Source organism: Sphaerodactylus townsendi, linkage group LG06, assembly GCF_021028975.2.
Source record: "Sphaerodactylus townsendi isolate TG3544 linkage group LG06, MPM_Stown_v2.3, whole genome shotgun sequence".
NCBI lineage: Eukaryota > Metazoa > Chordata > Lepidosauria > Squamata > Sphaerodactylidae > Sphaerodactylus > Sphaerodactylus townsendi.
Window position 1 is genome coordinate 78,308,955 of NC_059430.1, and position 23,532 is coordinate 78,332,486.

Here is a 23,532-nt window from a genome sequence, read left to right on the forward strand (position 1 = left end):
TAGGATTGCCACTGTGGTCCTGATTGATTCCGCACAGCATAATAATAAATTATGTTTTAATCTGGCTCTATTTTATTCTATTTTTGTCCTTCGCAAGGGTAACCATTTTCCATGAAAGAAATAATCTGTTTCCTTTCTGTCCCTTTGCACAAATGTGCTATTTTTTTTATAATGCAAACATGCAGACGCAAACATCCTATTTTTCCTTTATTCTGATTGGCTGTTCCATCACCACAGTCCCCTTTCCACCCACTCCCATCCTCTGCTAAGGGAATGCTTCCAATTGGTGGAGAATCTACAGCAACTCTGGGAGCCCAAGTAGGATCTCTTCATCCCATTTCTCTAGTGTGGAAAAAAAGTTTTGGGCTTTGAACCCAATAAGCATGAAGCAGGCATCCCCCCCCCCCCCATCCTATGTTGTGATATACAAAATAATCAAATCTGTCCATCAAAAGGTGTGCATCTGTCCATCAAAAGGTGTGCATCTACCCAGCTATGCTCAGAAGTGAGTGAAATTACTCAAATTAGCCTTCCTGTTGGTCATGCATTTGTTACAAACTGGGTTGTTTACTACATTAGTCATAAGGGAAGAAGGAATGCATACATATAAAAACTTTTATTGGGTCAGATACATATGCAGCATTTCAAAGTATGTAAACTCTACATAAGGCAAGCTGGAAAGAAATTTTCCAAGAATAAGGTATGTTCTGAATGCAAATACAGTTAGAATATTTTATTTGTGTACTTATTTATTTATCAATTTTAATATACCACCCCATCCTCTAAGAGCTCTAAGCGGTGTACAAATCAATAAACACAGTTACATTTAAAATTCCAATTAACCAGTTAAAACCATTTCATAAACAACAAACTCCAACCTTAACTCTAAAAGAAAATCATTCCAACTTTAACAACAAAGCTCATCAGGGCGGTCTGTACAGTAAATATGTACTCCGAAGATGGAATATAGGATGCAGGAAATGGCAAAGTGATGCCTTTATGCAGTTTTTTTTAACATTCCTGGCCAGAACAGGAAGATATAAAAGTGAAAAGATTGTGCCTGCCATTATTACTTATTTTCTACTGGAGTCATTTAGAAAAGGGATTGTGCTCAGGGGAGAGGACTTTGCATACGCTTAGAGACACCTTATCTTTATATGAATGTAAACAAGCTACTTCAACAATGCAGTACTCAGCCGCACATAAACACAAAAAGAAATCTGAAATATTTTCCCTTAAAAATTAATAATATTAAAATTCAGTATTAATCATCAGCCAAATATTCTGAAGAAAGAACAGAACATCAGAGTCTGTGTATGTGAATTGAGGAAAGATCATGTTACCACTCCTTTGATTCCATTGCTGCAGTCTCATTGTGGAGACAGACAGCTGCTGATGTTGGATGACAGGGTAATACATTTGCAAAAATACTGATGCTGAAATCTGGTTATTCCACACCCACAATATACGTAATCCCAGAAGCCACAGGGATTCTCTGAAGAAAGAGATGATAGAAAAGCTGAGTGTTGTATTCACGATCTCCTCCCTGCTGTCAGCCCACAAGGTCTTTATCTGAGAAAACATTTCCCTGTATAGATGTTTGTATTGTGAAAACTTTTCCTTGGAGATTAGATAATAGATCCAAAACAGCTAGGGGATTTGGTAGGTTCAGGGGACCTGAGTGGGAAAAATCTCATGTGAGATTTGAGGAGGCACCTCCTTTAAGGCGGAGGAGGGAAAGGGGGAGCCCATTTGCTGACTTCTGCAGGAAGTCTGATCTGGCATGCCGCCACTTACATCCTGGCATAGCTGATGGTTCCCAGAATGGTGGGTGGGTGTTTGCTGCTACTTTGGCAAGAAGTTGAAAAAGAAAGGGAAAATGTCTACGGTCTGTTGTACTTATAAAAACAAAGAGGAAATGGAGACAGAAGGGAAAAGGTTTTTCTTTAACACTTTGAATCGTGGAAGATAATATAATGCAGTGCAGAAAAACACCCTCTCCTTTCTGTCCCCTCTTGATAAATGCAACCAGCTGGTAAACTTAAGACAGCATGAGAGCTCATTAAAAATAAACCAAGTCATTTTTATAAAATAAGCATGAGGCAAATTAATTCAAGGATCACTTTCAGCACACCCACAATGTCTCAACATAAAAGAGAAGAATAATATTTTCCCTGTCATTGTCTGGGCATAGAGCTATGGCTTGATTTGTAAACACACTGCTACTGCAAATTACACCTTCTCACAGATCCTCTGCCTTTATGACAGGACAATCCAACGCAGAGTTGATGTGAATCTCAGTTGTGTCAGTTGCTTACTGAAAATAAAGTTTACTAACTATAAAACAGGGAAGGGTAAACTTGGATACAAAACAAAAATATCTTTCTAACTGGCTAGCTCCATTAGCTAGCTTCCGCTTGGCTATCACATGGCTAACAAGCTACTAGTGAGAGAGGGTGTGCAGAGAGTAACAAATTGCCTCTGTGCAGACCTGCATGTATCTCATGCCGGGTCTGCTTGACCAATAGAGGTCAATTACCTGGTCACTGACTTCTGAACTCACTGAATAATTAGCATGCACAACGTTAACTACTTCATTACTGGATTGTGTGACTGGCACTTGCCAAATACCAACAAAGAGTTAATCCAGTTTCATCCCACTGAATCAATGAGTTTATACTGGAGCAACCCTGCCCAGCATTGCATTGAAATCTATGTGCATTAGAGAGGCTGGCTACCAAGCCTGGCCTTAGCATGAAGCAGCATCAAACAATTATTTCAGGCAGCCATTTTCCTATTTCCTTAGTTTCACTATAGACTTCCAAGTGAATCCTACAGCATCCCATACTACAATGATGTCACTTCTAGTTACATAGCCAGAAATAACATCATAATGTTGCAGGATGCTTTGCTAGTTTCCTGGCAGTGGCTGAAGCATTTAGGAGTGCATGATCTCCCTTTCTTTGAACATCAAATATGCCCTATAGGAATCACTCTTTTTACCTATATATTTGTAAATAAAGCAAATATTTGCAAAAATGCTATCCATCTCCAGCGCACTCTCCTCTAAAGGGAGTTAATGCAGCTCCTTGAAGTCATCAGAAAAAAGTGTGTAGTGTTTATGTAGTTGAGCTCTCAGAAAATCTCTCTCGGTAGATATATCACTGCCTGTCACATGACAGATGAGAGAGAGAGAGAGAGAGAGAGAGAGAGAGAGAGAGAGAACACTTTGGCAGGATCAAGAAGTGGATTGCTCCACCTATTCTAAACTAGAACCACTGCAAAGGAAAGCAAATACTTTGCACTTCTTCAAACAGCACATTTGTTAAGAATAGTTATGTTGCATCCAACAATACAATCCAATGAGTTGTGGAAGTGGTAGTGTAGTGAAAAGTGAAATTGCAGCCAACTTATGGCAACCCCATAGAGTTTTGAAGGCAAGAGATGAACAGAGGTGGTTTGCTATGCCTGTGTCTGCATTGCATCCCTGGGCTTCCTGGGCTTCCAGAACTAACAAGGGCTAATGCTGCTTAGCTTCCAGCTAATGCTGTTTAGCTTCTGTCTTGACTTATTATTTAAGTCATAACTTTCTTATTATTTAAGTCATAACTTTCTTTGCCTTGTCCAGTAAAGAATCAGCAAAGAAAGGTGAAAGGCTCAGTTGATTATTGTTACAATTTGTCATTGATTTCATTATGTTGGACTCATCTATTCTGTTGCCCAAATTTACATATAAAGTTATCAAAACACCATTCACTAGACTGGTTCTAATGTTTCTTCATTGATTCCAAAGCATCTACAAGTGTGCCAGCGGCATTTGGTTACACTGTCTGCTGATGGTATTTTCAGATGAGTGTACTTTCAAACATTCAGAATGTCCCCATTTTGCCACTACTAAATAATTTAGCAGAGCTTTGGTCCTCTCAGACAGAGTAGATTTACTTAATAATAACCAGAGATGATTCACTTTTTCATACATGGTGAACTCATCACAAGTCAATATAACCTTACAATGCAAGTATTCTAAAACATCATTTTGAGAGCTCTAAAATATAAGAGCTTAGAGTTGCCAGGGCTCAGAATCTGGACTTGATCTCAAATCCTCTGAGCTACATGTTATAATTTCTGAGCCTTCAGCTAGCACACACAATAGAAGTCTTCTTCTATGGAATAGCTACACAATACACATGACAAGCATCAAAGCCACATGATCTGACTACCTATGTTCATAGGTATCATGTGATACAATTCTTCGTACGACATGATGTTACTATGGAAGTGACCCTCACTCAGTGGCTCAGGAGCCATGCTTGGCTCTTTGTCATGCTACCTGTGGCTGCTCCCAAGTGTGGCACCTGCCCCAAATTCTAGGAATGTGAGTAAAGTCATTGCCCATTATGGCTTGTGGTTGTCAGGTGGTACTTATCTTGAAACCACTATTGCTGGGAAGACTGGAGAATGGGTAAGTTGAGAACCTGCCTGAGCCGTAGGCATCATTCCAGGGATGGAAGTAAAAGGCCTGTACTTTCCAACAATAGCCCCCCTTCTCTGAAGCCTTTGTGTTCTCATCTCAGCAACTGCCAGGAGGCAAGTGATCTAACTGCCGAGATAAAATACCACAGCACCACTCAAGGAAACATAAGAAGAGGAAGAAGAGAAGAGTTTGGATTTCTAACCTGCTTTTCTAAACCATAAGGAGTCTCAAAGTGGCTTACAATTTTCTTCCCTTCCTCTCCCCACTACTGACACCTTATGAGGTAGGTGGGTCTGAGGGAGCTCTGAGAGAACTGCGACTAGCCCAAGGTCACACAGCAGTCTTCACGTGTAGGAGAAGGGAAACAAATCCCATTGACCAGATAAGAGTTCACTGCCCATTGTGGTGGAGTGAGGAATCAAACCCAGTGCTCCAGATTAGAGTCTACCTGCTATTAGCCACTGTACCATGCTGGCACTCCATAGCAAGCTGGCCATAGTGTGATCGATATGAGTTTTCACGTTGCTTTCTCCATAGGCAGCTGATCTTCCTCTGGGCACCTTGGCAATCTCCCTTTTTCACCCAACCTGCTCTGTCTCTTGCAGAGGATGGAACAAGAAATCAGAGAGAGAAGCCCTTCCCCTTAATCCAGATATATAAAGGCTAGCTAAGGTTCAGCTATGATGTGAGATGATAACTCTCCATGCATAGAGGTACTATGTAAATTTAAAAGGTTGTAATTGCACATTTAATATGAATAGCAGCAGCTCATGGACATGTGTGGACATTTTTGGTGGAGGTGCACACAGAACACACGGTAATCTTATGGCTCTTTTGGTTGCTGGTAATTGTGAATGTGGTTTTCTGTGAACTGCCAAGTGACAACCACTGCACTAAGGAGCAGAAGGTGATTGACCACCATGCCTAATTATTAGGTAGTTGTAAGCAAGTTGAACTAACATAATTCACAAGTTTGTTAAGAGGATAGGAGAAAACAATCTAAGCTGTCCTGAATTCCTCGGAGGAAATGAAAAATGAAAAAAGAGATGACAGCTGCTGTAAAGTTGCCATTGTGAAACGACTAATAGTATCACAGTTAGCCCCAAGTTGAAATCAGAATCTTTGGCTGATTATGCACCGGGAGGTTCCTGCAGCTTCGAAAAGAATTGGCCAGAGAGTCTTTGTTTTGGGCCATGTTTGGCATTATTACCCAAAGCCCTGTTTGCAGCAGGGTATGTATTACCTATCAGCTGGCTTTTTGCTTGTGTCCAGGGATGGGCGGAGGGATGATGTTCAACAGGTTCTCTACCACACACTCATGCTTTAATTTTTAATAAAATATTTAATTATCTTTAATTTTATCAATACATCAATCAATCTATTGATAGATGGACAGATATATCGACATATATATTTTTTTAAAAGTCTTGAAAACGGCATCTGTACACTTTGCCTGAACACTGATGGTCTTTTATGGTGGGAAGCGAGGGGGGAGTAATGTTGGCATGCAAACTGCAAAAGGACAGCATGAACTGCTGTTAGCTAAGTTCCCCAAGTCTGTATCCTGATGTGCTGTAAACTCCAGCGTCAAGGCTGACAGGCTTTTCCCAGCATGGTCTGGAATCACTGACTGCTTGTGTATAAAACTTTGAGGCTAAATATCCTGGTTTGTTGACCAAATGCAGAGGCAAATTGGGTGTTTGAACTGATTGACTAGTCTTATTATTTTAACATTTTTCTAGCATTAGTATCAATTTATTGATCCATTGATATGGTTATTAATTTTTTTTAAATTTAAAGATATGCAGGAGCAGGGCGGCCATGGGCAACAGAAGTGATACAGCAGGACAAGAAGCTAGAAGTACTAAGCAACAGAAAAGAGAGCAGGGGGAAGCATGCAACACAGTGTGAGGAAGTGGGGGGGGGGTAAGACTAGGTAGGCTGGCTGCGGGTGGAGAGGAAAGATCTGGAGCAAACCTGTGCCCACTGGCAAATCTGTCCCACTCAGGCAGTGAAGCAAAATTAAAATCATGCTATAAGTGGATTTGCTTGCTGCGAAGAGAGTGGAAAGTGAAAGCAGGGCTAAAGGAAATATGTCCATACAAGAAATCTTGCCACGGCAGACATTTTGCCTCCACCATGAAGCAAACACCTTGTGCATAATTGGCTACTCTGTGTAATCTGTCTTGAATCGAAGTGAGAAAAGTGGACCATAAATGCCACTGCTGGAGGGAAAAAGTTAACATCTAATTACTTATAATTCCAGCCATGCTCTATGCACAGTCAAGTTTTCCAAATTCTTAATTGGCTATGAAAACTAGTGTCTATGAACAGCCCAGTAGGCCTGATCCTGAGAACTCCACTACCATGTTTCTGGAGTGTGTGTGCACTCGTGTGCATGTGTGTCTATTAGAGATGCACGAACTGATGACCCTATGCCTAGCACTGAATGAGCCTGCTGCTTCTGCACCACATGCCTGCTATTTATAATACTGTCAGAGATGATGACCACATGGGGTAGAGGAATAGGACACGGATAACTGTCACATCTAGATAAATGAATATTCCATGTGCAGAGCAGCTAGATTCCTATTACTAGTCATTTAGTGGTTACCAAGCAAACCGCTCTTAGCTCTTTGACAGGAGTGCTGTAACAAAAATTTGCATCTGTGTAAGTAACCCTAAATTAAAATCTTGTCTTAGTGTAACCCCCATGCCCAGAATGGGTTGGCCCAGAATGGGTTGACCCAGTAAGGGGTGGAGACTCGGAGCAGCAGAGAGGCTGAAAGAGCTCTTTTGCAGAAGAACAAGGCTACCAGACTCGGACCTTGATTTCTATAAGCCCTTAACACCTTGTTAAGGTAATTTCAATATTGTTGGGAACTACTGGGAAGGTAGTTGTTGTTTTGCTGTGTTGTAAATGTTGGAGTTTATTGTTTCAGGGTTTCTTTTGTGGTTGTAATGGGTGAGAGTTCTCGTGGAGACCTTCATCATGTTGCAACCTGTTCATAAAGCCCTTAGAGTTCTTCAAGGAGCCAGCCAACTCTTGCAAAAGAAAGATTTGGACTGGTAGCAATATCAGTAGACTGTAAATAGGAAGGACTTGAAATGCAACCTGAAACAGGACTGTGAATTATGGTGCGTTAAATGTTGATGTTTTAATGTTAATTGTAAAGAAAAGTAAACCATTTTGTTGTTTAGAATTTGGTTCTTTGCAACTTCATTCCAGGTTCTGCCCCACAGAACCCACAGAAGGGAAAGTTACAAATGGCTCTTCAACTGAAGCGTGGGGGGCTTGGGAAGTAGAGATTGCAAATATAAATTGCTTGCAATGGAAGTGTGCAGCAAGTTGGGGGGTTTGATCCCCATACAATTGTTTTGTTATGTGATGTAAGTTCAAGAGATGTTGCTGTGTGTTAATTTGAAACACTGTTTTGGAAGTTACTTGCATGAAGAGGAAGGAGGATTCCAGTTGCAATCCCCCCATCCCTTCTGCAAACTAAGCTCATGGCTGAATTGCAAACAATTGCTGTAAAGAGGCTCTTTGCAAGCGGCCAGTGCAGCTAAAGCTTAAAGGGAAAGACAATGTTCTGCATTCAGATGCACCAAAATGTGGTTCCCTCCAAGTACCCAGGGAATCTCTGGGGAAATCTCATTGTTTTAATAATGTGATTTCAAAAGTTACATTGCAATTACTGTCGGGACGACAGGAGATTTTAGTGGGGGAGAATGTAACCCCCATGCCCAGAATGGGTTGGGCTCCAGAAATGGAGTTGACCCAGTAAGGGAGTGGAGACTTTCCGGAGCAGCAGAGGAGGCTGAAAGAGGCTCTTTTGCAGAAGAAACAAAGGCTACCAGGGACTGGGACAGCTTGATTTCTATAAGCCCATAACACCTTGTTAAAGGTAATTTCTAATATTGTTGGGAACTTCACTGGGAAGGTAGTTGTTGTTTTGCTGTGTTGTAAATGTTGGAGTTTATTGTTTCAGGGTTTCTTTTGTGGATTTATAATGGGTGAGAGTTCTCCTGGAGACCTTCATCATGTTGCAACCTGTTCATCAAGCCCTTGGAGTCTTCAGGAGCCAGCCAACTTGCAAAGAAGATTTGGACTTGGCAATATCAGTAGACTGTAAATAGAAGGACTTGAAATGCAACCTGAACAGGACCTTGAATTGTAACGTTAAATGTTGATGTTTAATGTTAATTGTAAAGAAAAGTAAACCATTTTGTTGTTTAAATTTGGTTCTTTGCAACTCATTCCAGGTTCTGCCCCACAGAACCCACAGAAGGAGGTTACATTAGCAGTTCACACAGTGGATGATGATGGGGAAATGCTGTGTTTCTTATTGTTCTCATTTTTATATCATAATCTCCTTTGGAGGAAAGGCCTGTCTTTGTTGCTTCTGTAAAGAAGAACCATAGGGAGCAATCCTAAGCAGGTCTACTCAGAAGAAAAGCCTAATTTTATCCAGTGGGGTTTAGTCTCGGGAAAGTGTCCTAGCATTGTAGCCAGAATGATTTACCACATGATCTTGTATTATAAGAATGATTAATCAAAACAAAAACAAAATAGCAGAAAAACCAACTTTGTGTATTATACTTTCTTCCAACATGTGAACAACATTCAAAATTAAGCACTACTACAAGATGAATAACTGTTATGTTTGGGCCCTAGCCAGTTAAAACTCAGTATAGTTCTAAGGTTTACAGGCCCCAGAGGAGTGAATTGGTACACTTAACTCCTGGAAAATCCTCCATCTGCAAGCATCACATAATATGAACATGATCTCTCCCCTCTTCTATGTTATCAGATCCCTCCCCTCGCTTCAGCTGGGATGGTGATCCGCTCCTTCAAGCCCATGATGGGTGATGGGACAGAGCCATTTCTCCAGCACTTAAGGCCACTTGAAGAGATATCTACAGCTATTTAGAAATGTGACCACTCTTTTGTCATTGGCTGTGGATATTCCCAGGCATGCCAAGTCCAAAGGACAGAAACAGTTACTGTAAATTCACATTACACACATAGGCCAGGTAGAGATCTAGTCTTCTGATTAGTCACACCAGATTGTCTTCAAAAGGGAATGTATGCAGATTAACAGAAAATTAAAATATACATGATGATTAATCACTAACTATTCACAAATTACCAAGACATTTTTCCTCATCACCATCAATGTGTTTCCTTAAACTCCAAGGAAACTCCAAATTTTCATTCAACATAGAGAAGAGAAAAAGAGTTGTGATTTACACCACACTTTTATAAACCACAAGGAGTTTCAAAGTGGCTTACGAACACCTTCCCTACCTTTCCCCACAACAGATACAGTGCGAAGAAGGTGAGGCTGAGAAAGTTCTGAGAGAACTGTGACTAGTCCAATGTCACCTAGCAGGCTTTATGTGCAGGAGTGTGGGAAAAAAACCTGCTTCACCAGATTAGAGTCCACTGCTCATGTGGAGAAGAGGGGAATCAAACCCAGATTAGAGTCCACCACTCTTAACCAGTACATCACTATACATAAAAACCCAAACAAAATTAGGTTCTTTTCTTCATATCATTTCCCCACCATCTTGGATATATGAAGATAACAACTCCAGTATCCCAACTACTTTCTGGTTACTCCACAACCAAATTAGAAATCTTCAACGATCAGTTTCTTTTACCAGTCTTCACATTTATAAAGCCTAGGTAATACTGTCCACATGCTCAAAACGGTCATCAGAAACAACCTCTGTTGGAACTCATAACAGCTGCAATTCAGGAAAAATATGCTGATTAACTTTGTAAAGCATTTAGTTATATTTACATTTGGTTTTGTACTACTCAATGATTTCAACAGCGTTTTTGTTCCTCTGAAGCATTCAAGCAATCAAACAGTCTATTTTCTATCCATCACAAATACAAAACCACAACATAGTAGAGTGAAACAAAAATTATAACAATTACCGACTTTTACAAAATCATTTGTTTCTTTTTCTCCCAAAGGCTTCATTGCTAGGTAGGGAAATTATCAACACACTTAATTCCAAATGTATTCTCTCCCCCGCTCACCATCACATTTGTTGATAAAATTGCTTTGCTTTAGTCTGGAGCTGAATAAATTTCTAAATCAATGGAGATCAATGCTGCTAGTAAACACTTTTCCATATAGAGTGTAAGGAAAAGTCCCAGTTTAAAAGTCTCTTGAGTTGTGCGGGAAAGGGGAATACTGTTGCTTTTCTTTTCCCACTCCCTTCTGCCTCTGCCCTTGCACTAGTTCCCAAGTCAATTCAACATATGTTTAGTTTCAGGCTTTAAATCTAAGTCTTGCCACAAGCCTTTACCCAGTGGTATATTTTGCAGGACCATTAGGGCTGATCTTCTTAAGCCAATGCATAAATAAACTACCAAAATTAGAAAAATACACACAAGTTGCTTAATGCCATAACTCATAGGTCTCTGTATGGTTTCTGGGGAAAGGTGTAATCCCAGCCACAAAGGTCTTCCTGGGGCACAAACAGGGTGCACCTTTCCCCTTATATCTCTGCAATAAAAAGGGCTAGAGACAAATTAAAGTTAAAGTTGAGGAACTAACAGATTGGGGCAATCAATTTTGACAGTGTTACTACACTATCATGGTTTAGCAATGGACAATTAAAAGAAAATCATCTGGTTCCATTTTCCTTCAGTAAAACTAGCTTGGTTTTCTCTCCAAATAAACACAACCCCACTTGTACATTCTACAGTCCAGTGGCACATTAAAGACTAATGAATTTACTCCATGATAAGCTTTCATGAGTCAGTGTCCTCAGATTTATGAAGTGTTCAACCATTGCAGTTAAGATGCAAACAAAGGTGTTGGAAAACAGTTGTATTTCAAAGAGAGGCTGTCTTCCTCCCACTTTTCCACTGCAGCTTTGAGAAGAAATACATTTCTCCAACGGTTGAACACTTCATGCACCCGATGAAGCGAGTTCTGGCACACAGAAGCTTGAGTAAGTGCTGCCAATTTGTTTCAACTCATGTTGACTCTTCTGTGCAACTTCCAAAAAAGTCTTAACGTTAACAGCCCTGCTGAGGTCTTACAAACTGAAGCTTCCCTGGACTAAATGGATTTAATCCTGAAGATGCTCCTGGACTCTTGTTTTATTCTGCCGCGAAAGAAAGCACAAACCCAGCAACGTTAACTGCAGTGAGAGCTTCAGTGAGTCACAGCCCTCAGTACCGTCTAGCCTGGGAACCCGTTTGCAATTAATTTGCTGAGATGAGTGAGGCCGGCGATACGACCAGTAGGGGGCGTCTAGTTTGTGCTGACGAGCGAAAAAACCTTCCGAAGTTCCTCGGAGGGAAGCGCCTTCCCCCATCAGTCTCTCTCCTTCATTCATCCCTTCTGTCTCCCTCCCTCCTCAGAGTCTCGCCTCTTCCCGTTTCCCCTCCCCTGGTCCCTCCTCTATACCGGTGCTTGGCCAGCCTCGGCTTTTTCTTCCCCCTTGCAGCTGCAGCTGCCACCACTGCCGCCACCGCCACCACCGCGGCACAATGTCTGAGCGAGGCGGCTTCTACAAGCAGGACTTGAACAAGACCGTGTGGGAGGTGCCGCAGCGCTACCAGCGCCTGACCCCCGTGGGCTCGGGCGCCTACGGCTCGGTGTGGTAGGTGGAGGCGGCCGAAGGGCAGGTGCAGCTCTCTGGGCAGGTGCAGGCTCCTCTCCCAGTGCCTGGCCAGGGACAATGCACAGCGGCACTGGGGTACGGTGGGCGCCGCCGCCGGGCCTGCCCACTTACATGCTGCAAACTGGTTGGGCTTGTATGGGAAATGGAGCACACAATAGAAGTACTAGAGCTATGCACTCCGGGAGCGACCTTATGCGGGTGCCTGTATGAAATGGACCCAGTGGGACGTGTATGACATGTCCACTGGGAGATGAGCACTAGTGTTGGTGAGCGAACATGCATGGGGAACCGCCTTGGGTGCACAGCTGCTGGGCAGTGCCCAGCCCTCGAGATGGTCGGAGGGAGAATGCCCGGTAACAGTTGTGATGTTAGGGGGACTGCAGAGTGATCCAGTTGTAGATGTGACTTAGTGAGGAACTTGGGGTGGAAATGGGGACATCAGTAGAGTATGGAGGGTATATGTGGTGTATCTGCATGCACATAGGCTGGGGGAGGGGCAGGATTGTGTGTATAGTAAAGTCTGCCTGTGTGTGCGCCCACTGATAAGGCCTGTGCTGTAGATATGATCTTGTGGTTAGAGAGAACAAGAAATTCAAGATGAGGAAACCAAACAGCACAGTCCGTCTGCCAAAAAGTATCACTTTCCTTTTTTGTATCTGTTTATAAAAGGGATTTCTTTCTGTTTGAGTAGGGCCTTTTTGGCTTGTGCATTTTGAGAATCTGAATATGTGTATTGGGAACAGCCGTATGAAACAGTTATCACTGGTATCTTTTGTAATGGAATATGCATGTGCAGTTTGACCTGTGTGTGGAGACACAGGGTTTTATGAACACCAGATTACAGCTTTTTCCCTGCCCCCACTGGAGTCAGCAGCAACAGCCGAGTCAGCCAGAGATCTGCTGTTCTTCAAATACTGTTCAGCATGGAATTCCTCATGGGTTGCTAGGGGTAACCCCAGGCCACACTAGCCCTGGAAAGAGGCTTTCCTCAGGCAAGTGTTTAAGACCTCATTTTTTATCACTAAACTGCACACATGAATGAGAGTTTGGCAGGCTGATGGTTTTGTTCACACATCTTTTATGGTCAAATCTGAAATTGTTTTTGGAGGCAGCAAGGTTCAGTCTGGGAAGGGCCTCCTAAAACAGAGTCTCTGATACTAAACTCCAAATGAATAAAACATTAGACCTTCTTTCCCCTCTCTCTGTGGCGCGCGCACACACACACACACACACACACACACACACACACACACACACACACACACACACACACACACACACACACACACACACACACACACACACACACACACACACACACACACACACACACACACACACACACACACACACACACACACACACACACCCACCCCTGATTGGTGATTTTAGGATTTACAGGTCTTCTGCTTTGGGGCCAAAAATGTAGTCTAAAGCCACTCAGTATAGCAATTTTGGGAGCATCTTAAAGAGGTCTACTTGGAAGGGTGCACAAGGGTATTCAGTGGGACTTGCTCCCAGAAAAGCATTTATAGGATTGCAGGTCTGTCAATCCTCAGATGAATGACTACCAGGGAAACCTTTGTATACCATCCTTTGGGCTCCATAGAAACACTGTGTAATCCACCTTGGGTCTCAGTGAGAAAGGTGGGATATAAATAAAGTAAATGAGAGCATGTATTTATTTACATCCCACTTTTCTTCCCACTGGGAACATACAAGGGTTCACAACATTCTAATATTTATCCACACAATATTCCTTTGACTGGCCCATGGTCACTCACACCCAGTAAGTTTTCTTAGATCAGTGGAGGGGAGGATTGAACCTGGAGTCTTCCAGAACCTAGTCTGACACTAACTGCTATATCCCACTGACAACCATCTCCCGTTTGCATGGGCAGAGCATAAAAGGGCACTTCTTATTTTACAATTCTCCTAGCCTGCTTTTTCTTCAAAAGCAGCTAGGCAGGTCACATTGCAGTTAAAAACAACAACCAGTAGCTCAATTAAAACTACCCTTCTAAAATATCATTACAAATTAGTTGTCATAAACTTCTGTAAGCCAAACTGCAATTAGACTTGAAAGAAACACATCTTGAAATGGGGTGCCCCTGGACTTTTCAATAACAAGACTCTGTATTCAGTGGATTTCTTTATTGTGAAACAACATCAGAAATAAGCATTTAGACTTCCACTCTGTTTCCCTGAAAATAAGCATGTTTTTTTAATTTTTTTTAATTTTTGGAGGATGCTTGAAATATAAGCCTTACTCCAAAAATAAGTCCTAGTTATAGATTCCCTGGCACAGCTGATTTGGTCACGTGGGGGGCACAAAATCATGGGGGGGGGGGAAACATCCCCTGAAAATAAGCCCTGATGCATCTTTTGGAGCAAAAGTTAATAAGACCCTGTCTTATTTTCGGGGAAACACGGTATTACCAAAACTAAGCATAGCCAGCATTGTAGCCAACATTAAAACCCTGTCAACCCCCACATCACATCACTCCACCCCTGACTACCAGTTCTCAAGGGGGGGGATGGCACCCCTCCAGTCCCACAGTCCAGAGGAGAACCATCACCCCCCAGTTCAAAACAACCTACATTCCACATTTCTGAAAGTGCTGTAACATAAAAACATAAGCACAGCAGGGAGGGGGAAAGAGAAAAGAAAGGTTCCACTCAGACTCTGGAGTGAGCAGACAGTGTTCCTTCTCTTTTGCAGCACTGGGTCTTGGACAGTGCAATAGGAAGGAATCCCACTCTGAATGTGGCGTGGGCTTCCAGCAGCATAAATGCCCTCTCAGCTGGTGGAGGCGCAAATCCACTTGGACCCAGTCGCTGAGTCATTCCTCACCAACCTCATACTGGCACCTGCACGCCATCCCAGCTACGCCAGCATTCTGGGGAGGGGGGGGGATCAACCTTAGTCGGATCCAAACCCTTCTCGGCTCCTGTATGCTAGTGGAGAGACACCACGATTTTTGCAGCTTATATCTATTCTCCCCTATGGGGAAGTTGGAGTGGGGGGGGGGGGAGTTCCCAGCTTTTTCAGGCTTCCCACACCTGAGGAAAGCCCTGTGGAGCGGGCGGAACAGTGCTCAAATAGTATTATCCTGTCTTCCACATTCAAACAAAGCTAATGAAGAGGAGCATCATGGGAAAGATGCCACACAGTTATATGGGGCCTAGACCATGAAGGGTTTATAGGACTTAATATAAAAAAGGGAAAATGAGAATCTTGGCATTTTTTATGGATTTGAATTAGGATCGGTTCTGTTTGAGTTCATAAATTATCTGGAGTTAATGGCCAAGTTTATAGATGGCCCTAAACTAGTCAGTACGGTGAAATACAAAACAGACTGTGAAGAGCTCCAGAAGCAGTGGTGGGATTCAGCAGGTTCACACCACTTCGGCAGGACCGGTTGTTAAAATGGTGCTTGTAAACAACCAATTGTTTGGTTTTCCGGGCTGTGTGGCCATGTTCTAGTAGATCTTGTTCCTAACGTTTCGTCTGCATTTGTGGCTGGCATCTTCAGAGGTGTATCACAGAGAGGTCCGTTACACACTGTGTCTAGTGAGAAGATAATGTTTAATGGAGTATATATTGTCCATGACCCAGGGTGGGGAACCAATCAGTAAGTTTTTGGGTGGAATTTGCTATGCAAAGGTGTGGTTGTGTGCATTGTATTGCAGATGGGGTTATCAGTCCATTTACATTGTAATTGCATTTGCATTCCCTGCAGCAGCAGCAGTATTGGTGAATGCAAATCCTGTGTCTGGGTGGAGTCCACTGAAATTCTGGAAAATTCGGAAGATTGCTATATCAGACTGCACAGGAAGGCCATTGAAATTCACAAACACCAAGACAACTTGAACAAGAAAGAAGAGACTCTGAGAATTGACAAAACTTAGCTACTAGTACTTAAAAACACCAGAATTAAAGGCCAAGGGCATACTAAGTTCATGAAGAATGGATTCCACCCAGACACAGGATTTGCATTCAGCCTACCTAGTTCTGTTCCTCCCTCCATTGATAGGCATAATGTAATTGATACCAACCCTGGGTATTGTTTCCAAAGCCAATACATGTTGGGTCTGACTAGCTCTGGAATGGGGGAAAGAGGCACAATTTTTAATAGTGTGGCGTTCCCCCTCCCCCTCCTGCGGTCGTGGCTGACAAGCCGTCCCACCGTCCCTTTCCGAGGTGTTGGGCACCTCGTCTGTAGCCCCGGTCTTTGGGGCTCTCAATGCAGTCATGTCTAAACCACAGGGTGACCTCCGAGGGGTGAGGGGAAGCCCTCACTTTCTGCTGGGCTCTCCCCACAGGCATCTGGGGTCGGCAGCCCCCCTATTGGGGTCTGTCGTCCCTTCCCCGGTCAGCCTCTCTCCCCTCCCTGGTCTCCTTTCCTTCCCCCAAGTTGCCTCCGCGCTCCCACTTTCCGGTCTCTCCTACTTCTCTGCTCTCTCTCTCTCCTCTCTCTTCCGTTCCTCCACTCTCCCTCTCTCCCCTTCCTTCTGCTTCTCCACTCTCTCTCACTCCTCTTCCTTCTGCTTCTCCGTTCTCTCTCTCTCTGCTCCACCTCCCTTCCCCCACGACTCTTTCCCCGACCTCCTTGGGCTCCCGCACAACCCTCCCACGCCCCGCTGCGGCCAGCCTCGCTTTCCCGGCCTTCCTCACCTTTTGAAGACTCCCTGGGTCCTCAGGGGCGTTCCCGGCCTCGCCATCGTCCCGGCCACGCCCCGTCGATGGCGAGAGGAGCCGCAGCTGCCGGCTAAGCCGGGCGTTGCGTGGTCCTGCTGCCGCCGCGCTGTTAGCCCCGCCTCCCAGCCATCCAAGTCCGGGGCGAGCCAACGCAGCAACCCCCAGACAAATAGAAAAAAATTAATATTCTTTTCAAGAATATCCACATTTTTTAATTTAGCAAAACAAAGATATACAGATATTCCCACTTATTTCACTTATCTAGGTCTATAATCTATTTTTCTACTGCAGAAGCACACTACTTTCTCTTCCACTGCACCACAACTGACCACTCTTTAATCTTTATGTGGAAAAGAGTATCGTCATACATTGAATGCTCTCATGGCCAGTGCTAGGTTTTGGGAGCCCTTTTCTTCTATAACTGCTACCTGCTGGCATTTTTCTTCTTGCCTCTCCACCCACGTGCCCATCACTTGCCTGTACATCCTTTCCTGCCTATACTTACTGCCATAAGCACAGCCCTTCCCCAATGGCCATGCACCACTCACCCACCTTTCCCTGGTGGCACTGGGCAACAATGGCTGCATTAAGCAGTCTGTGCCTTCAACCTCATACCAGGCAAGTGGCTGGAAAGAGACTGGGGGCTGAAACAAGGGCCCTTTCCCCACCTTAAAAATAATGCGCAGGCCTACCGGTTTCGTAAAACACTGGCGTTTTTGAGCGCGCAGTCACAGTCCCCACTGCAGCGGCTCCTTCGGAAGACCTTTTGAAAACCGCGAACCTAGCGTGGCGTCAGAATTCTTGCATTCCCCCACGGCCGCACGCTACTCGTTGGTGGTCAGGGCGGGTCTCCAATCTGATTGGTCCATGTGCCGTTGATGGGCAGGGCAGGTCTGCACTCCGATTGGTCCGTCCGCTGGCTTGGAGGTCGAACAATTCTTTTTAAAAACGAGCGGGGAAGACACGCCCACAAGTCGCGACGCACAGTCGTCCTTTGCAATTCCATAAATTTTGCAAAAACCTTGTGGGGACTCCCGTGCATTACTCAACATTCCCTTTTTAAAACCCACAATGGCCCGCAAGTGCTATGACCAAACCAATGTCGCTGAACCCTGTTCACTTTCGTCCAGAGCCGAAGTAGGACGAACGAGTATGGGATCATCGCGGCTTTTCTTTTCGGCTTTGCAGCGAGGGTGCGGCTGGATAGATGCGCAGAGAAGCGAAAGCGCCTCTCCCCTTTTGGTGAATGTCACCCCCCTTCCATCGCGTTTCAAATGCTTGAATAAACGAATAAACGAATATCGCTGCAATAAGCAGATAAATGAATAAACGAATAATCGATAGTATGAGCAGATGAAGATGGCCGTGTGCACTCAAGGCTGTGAGCAGACGCCTGGCTACTGGTAAAGAAAATGGGGGAAGAAGACGATGCGCATGCGAGATGCGCATAGCCCGCCTTCGCCCTGATTGGGCCGGGATGGAGCCCACGTCACTCCGGAGAGCGGCTGGTAGAAGTCCTAAGAGAAACCCCGGGGTGACCCCCCGCCCTTCCCCACAACCCCACGCTCTCCTCGAGGTTATTCAAAAAGCTCAGTTTTGAAGAGGAGCGGAAAACCGCACGCTAAGGAGGCGTGAGAGCGGCTGCATCCCGAGGCTGTGCTGGCGTTGTCCATGCACACTCCAGTGAGTGGGGAGTGCCTTGGGACCCCAAGCTGATATTACTTCGTGATGATAAGAGAAGCGTTAAGCTTGGCATAAGGTAAGTGGGGAAAGGGCCAAGGTTAGGGAAGAGGAATCCCTTCCCTTGCCTCGTCCCTGCTTCCAGTCTCCTCCCAGGCCAGCGGCTCTTCTAGCACAAAGTTAAACTTAAGTAAACTTAAAAGAAAATTATTTTGGCATTTTGTGTGGCGGCAATGGTGAGGGAGGAGAGAAACATGGACTATCCCCCCTCCCCCCGGAAGAAAATAACTAAAAGCATTTCCTTTAGTGGAGGAGAGTGGCCAGGAAGGGCCTGGGGATGGAGATAAGATCAGGGAAGGGGTGCTCCTCCCCTGGCCTTGTTCCTGCTTTATGTGGTCGCTCTGCTCCTGGCATGAAGTTAAACATAATTAACGGAAACACCGGCCAACTTGACGAGGGGAGGATGCCCATGGGGGGGATGGGAGCTGCAGGGGTTACGATCTGACCTGCCTCCTCCACAGCCTGAACCAGCCAAGATCCTACATCTTGTCTCAGAGTGCACCCCCAGGGAGAGAAGCCTGCCATTCCGGGCTCTGCTTGGGAAGAGAGTGCGGAGGGCACCCCCAGGTCGCATCCTCCCTTCTTCCTCTGTGCACAGGGATCTCCCCTGGAAAAGGAGCATGAGGAGAGAGGAAAGGGAGAGGGAAATTGACTATGAAGGGGACCGTGGACCAGAACAGACCAGCCCTCGCCACTGTTCCAAGTTTGAGAGGTGATGAGGCTGATGGGACTGAAGACTTCCCTTGATGGGGATGAAGACTTCTAGAGAAGACATCTAGATGCTTTTTTGGATGGTGAGTGGCAATCAGTGGTGGGATTTAGCAGATCCGCACGACTTCAGCAGAACCGGCTGTTAAATTGTGCTTGTGAACAACCAGTTGTTAAATTATTTGAATCCCACCACTGGTGGCAACCCAGGCTAAGAAGAGTATATTTTGAGCTTTATGAGGGGGTGTGATTTTGGCGCTTGCCCTGGTTGCCATTTTCTTTCTATATGGCCCTCTGTTAACGAACTGTATGTTATGAGGCTAAACATTGTTCATGTGAGACAAATTGCTCACATGACAATTGCTTAGAAGAATAAGTGATCATGTTGTGCTTACAAATCTCACTGATTGTATAAGCTTATTCTGTTGGTTATTGTGGAGGCCTGCATGATTTCCAGGATTTGGTATTTTGTAATTCCCATAAATATATGTCTAGAAGACCAATGTCATGGGAAAAGAGATCTAGGATATTTGCAATGAAAAGGAAGAGTGTGTGTTTACAACTGATCCATCTGTTAAAACATTTGATTTTTCTGGCCACATTGTTTTCAGTAATATTTTAGTAATACCACTGATTTTTCTGCAGAGTCAGTGTATGAATTGGAAATTAAATTTAGCTTCTTAGAAGGAAATGAAGGCATGCATCACTTTGGAAAATATGCAAGACTGTCTTAGATGTACTTGATAACATTCTGAGAAAATTGACCACTTTCTGTCCTGTTCTGATTGCTTTAGGGGTATTTTGTTGCCTGGCTTGTCTGTCTCTCACTTGCACAAGTGATTGCCTTCTTAATAATAATGTGGGTTGTGTTTGTATAAGTTCTGTGGCTGTTGGCTTTAACGTTAATGGGAGTTTTGGCTTAAGACACAAGAGGAAACAGAACTCTGTTGAAGCAATACTGGTCTGGGATGAGGAACAGTCAGGAGAGAGAACAAACACAATTTGGATTCAACAGCTCTCTCATTTCTATTTGTTACCTTCCAATTCAAGAGTTATATCATGTGGTTAGGAAGTAATCGAGAAACCAGAGATAAATCCTGTCTCTATCATCATTAATTGTTTTATGCTTCAGTCGGTACTGTTGTATGATAGAGAATTATTGTCTAAATACATTGACAGGGCAGAGCCAGCATGGTGTAGAGGTTATGGTGTTAGACTAGGACCTGAGAGACCCACATTGAAATCCCCACTGTGCCATGGAATCTTACTGGGTGACCTTGGACCAATCACTCTTCTCAGCCTAACCCTACCATACAGGGCTGTTGTGAAGAAAAAATGGAGGGGAGGAGAATGAGGTACATATTGCCCTGAGCTTCTTGTAGAAAAGGTGGGATAAAATGCATTAAATAAATAAATATTAGTACCATAGTAACTCATATTGGACTTATTGATGGTAGCAAATGAACGTTCGATTTATGTAGAGTGACAGTTGTAACAGAAAAAGTAGCTAATTGTTGCTTTTAAACATAATGTGGGGTTACTTACTGATGCAAACTCTTATTATAATTTATATAATTTTATATTTATTCCTCCTTTCCTCCAAGGGGCTAAGGGAAGCATATGTGGTTCTGCTCTCTTCCATTTTATTCTTACCTTTTATGGTAAATTAAGCTGGGAGAAAATGATTAGCTGAAAGTCACTCAGTAAAGGCCAAGGTTGACAAGATGGCATCCCTGAGTGTACCTCAGGGGTGCACCTCTGTTTTGTAGAGTGAATTTCCACTGGGGAACTCCTTTTAACAGTGCCACAGAGACTTCTTTCTGGTAAGGGTCAGTGTGGTGCAGGGCAAAGAGGGACTCAATGCTGATTTTCCAACCCAAAATGGACCAGAGAATGTGGAAACTCCTCCCCCTCTTGCACCACACTGGTCCCAATGAGAATTTGGAGCCTATGGCACTGTTAAAAGGAGTTTTCTGATGGAAACTCACTCAACAAAATGAAGTCACATCCTGGGGGCAGACTTAAGCATGCCATCTCGTGTAGTTTGGCCCTAAGATTTAAGGACAGTGGGTACTTGAATCTAGGTTTCTCCAAGGCCCCTTCTGCATGGGCCAATAAACACAGGCTAACCACGGTATAAAACCCGTGTTGGGGGGAACTTCGCACAGAATGCAGGTCCATTCCACATTTCCCCCAACCTGTTTTTTTCAAGAATCACGCTATCTGTGATTCTTTTGTTTTAACGTGAATTGCAGCCATGGGCAAGTGAACTGCTGCCCCAGGAAGTGTGTTACTTGGCTGTCCTTCCTTGTTTTCCAGTCCCCGTCTCCCTGCTGCATATTTTTTGAGGGGCACAGAGACGGCAGCATGGCTGTGGAGGTCCATGCCTGCCAGGCTTCGTAGCTACGCAGCCGAGGGAGGTGAGTGGGGGGCGGGGAAGCTCCTCCGTGTGAAGCCGTGCGCCCAGGCCAATGTGTTTGCTGACCATGGGATGCCCAACCATGCAAATGGCCCAAGACTACAATGGGTTCATTTATCCCTCCTGCAACCTGTTTTACATTTGCTGTGCGGAAAGGGCCCAAGTCTAACTTGACACTCCAATCATTTTACTGGACTTTTTCTTATGTCATTTAATAAAAATAGTACTGTATCTTCTGATTTCTGTTTTTTGATTTCTGTTCTTTGAAGCAAACTACTATTGTGGAAATTTTGATAGCTCTTTTACACTATTATGTTCTTTGTTGGTATTGATTTTGAGAAGGAAAAGTCGGTATTGCTCTTTGAGTAGGAAAATCAACTAATTACGTATGTTTAATAATAACATTAAATATAATGGCACTGGAACCATAGATCTGTTGATGAGGACTGTATTGTAACAAATAAAGTGCTGGACTGAGAATGGCTTGAACAAATTTACCCTAGTTACTTGAAAGGAAGATTAGGGTTTTTTCCCCAGGTGTGTCATCAAGAAAAAATGTGAGGTAGTGTTAAATTCTCAAACAAGTTACAGATCTGTAAGGTGATGTGAGATATAGTGGTGAGGGTCGGGGTCCCCAACTTTTTTGATCTTGTGGGCAGCTTTGGAATTCTGACACAGCCATAAAAACTGGCACAGTAGGATGCAGAGCCACACACACAAAGAAGCCCAGGTACAAGTCACAAGAGGAGTAATTTTTAAAGATACACTGGAAAAGATAGTGAAAGAAAGAATAAAACCAGTATTATAGTGGCAGCTGTCAGCAAAATAGTGTTGTTTTAAGACTCAGTGGGTAGGAGCCCTTCTTGCCCACTCATTTTCTAAAGACACTTGGCAAGTACCAGGAAAGATACCAGCAGGCGCTATGGCACCCAGCCAGCACATTGGGGACCTCTGGGTCAGAATGTCACACTAGGATCTGGGAGACCCAGCCTCAAATCTCCATTATGTCATGTAAGCCTCCTGAGTCCAGTCATACACTCATAGCCCAACGTAACTCATAAATTAGGGTAAAATGGAGAACAGAATGATGTTTTTGGTCACAGTGGGGAAAAGATTCAGTATAGGGTTGCCATGCACGACCTAACTGCCATCAGGAGCAAGGGGCAGGGGGCTCTGTTGGCAATGTTGTGATGTCATGTTTTTGGAAAACCCAGCATTGATGTCAGTCCTCTCTAGGAATTGCCAGAAACTCTCTGGTAAAACCATAGAGTTCCCAGTGACTCCTAGAGAGGACTGACGTGATTTATAACCTGAAAGTGATGTTATGCTGTTGGAGTGATGGACATTTTTTCATTTCTTTTTTTCTTGCTGACTCTTAGAGTGGTGGTGGTGGTAGCTGGGGACAGGGGATCCCCCAACCTTCATCACGGGCTTGGCTATTCTAATGGTATAAATGGCCAAAATGAAAAAAAAATGTGTGGGTACCTCTTTTATGGGCGGTTATTGTGCATTGAGATTTTAATACATTGTGTGCATTTAATACATTGTGCATTGTGATTTTAATACAAAGAATCTGGAAGTCCAGAGAAAATGCAGCCAATGTTCTCATCTATAGATGACAAGCTTTTCTTGACTATATATTTTTTCTGCATTATTTCATGCATGATCTAACATTTAAACATCACCGTTGATTTCAGACACAGTAGCCAAGAGTTCATGGGGCTGTTTCATGATCTCATGGGTAGGCAAGATTAAATTGTCACACACTGATTGCACATTTGTCTTAGTTGCTGGAAGTCCATATTAGTTATGGCTTTCTAACACGTATATTTCATT

At 43.8% G+C, this 23,532-nt stretch overlaps 1 protein-coding gene across 5 annotated transcripts in view; it reads left to right on the forward strand.

The window, feature by feature from the left end:
* The first annotated feature begins 11,808 nt into the window (after positions 1–11,808).
* Positions 11,809–23,532, forward strand: part of MAPK11 (mitogen-activated protein kinase 11) — a 105,114-nt gene continuing 93,390 nt past the window's right edge. For 4 of the 5 annotated variants that reach the window (XM_048499243.1, XM_048499244.1, XM_048499242.1 and 1 more), the window contains exon 1: positions 11,809–12,106. In XM_048499243.1, the coding sequence (XP_048355200.1) occupies positions 11,994–12,106 (113 nt within the window). In that variant the 5' untranslated portion in view covers positions 11,809–11,993. The remainder of the gene's footprint in view (positions 12,107–23,532) is intronic. The other variant, XM_048499245.1, reaches the window with a different exon arrangement.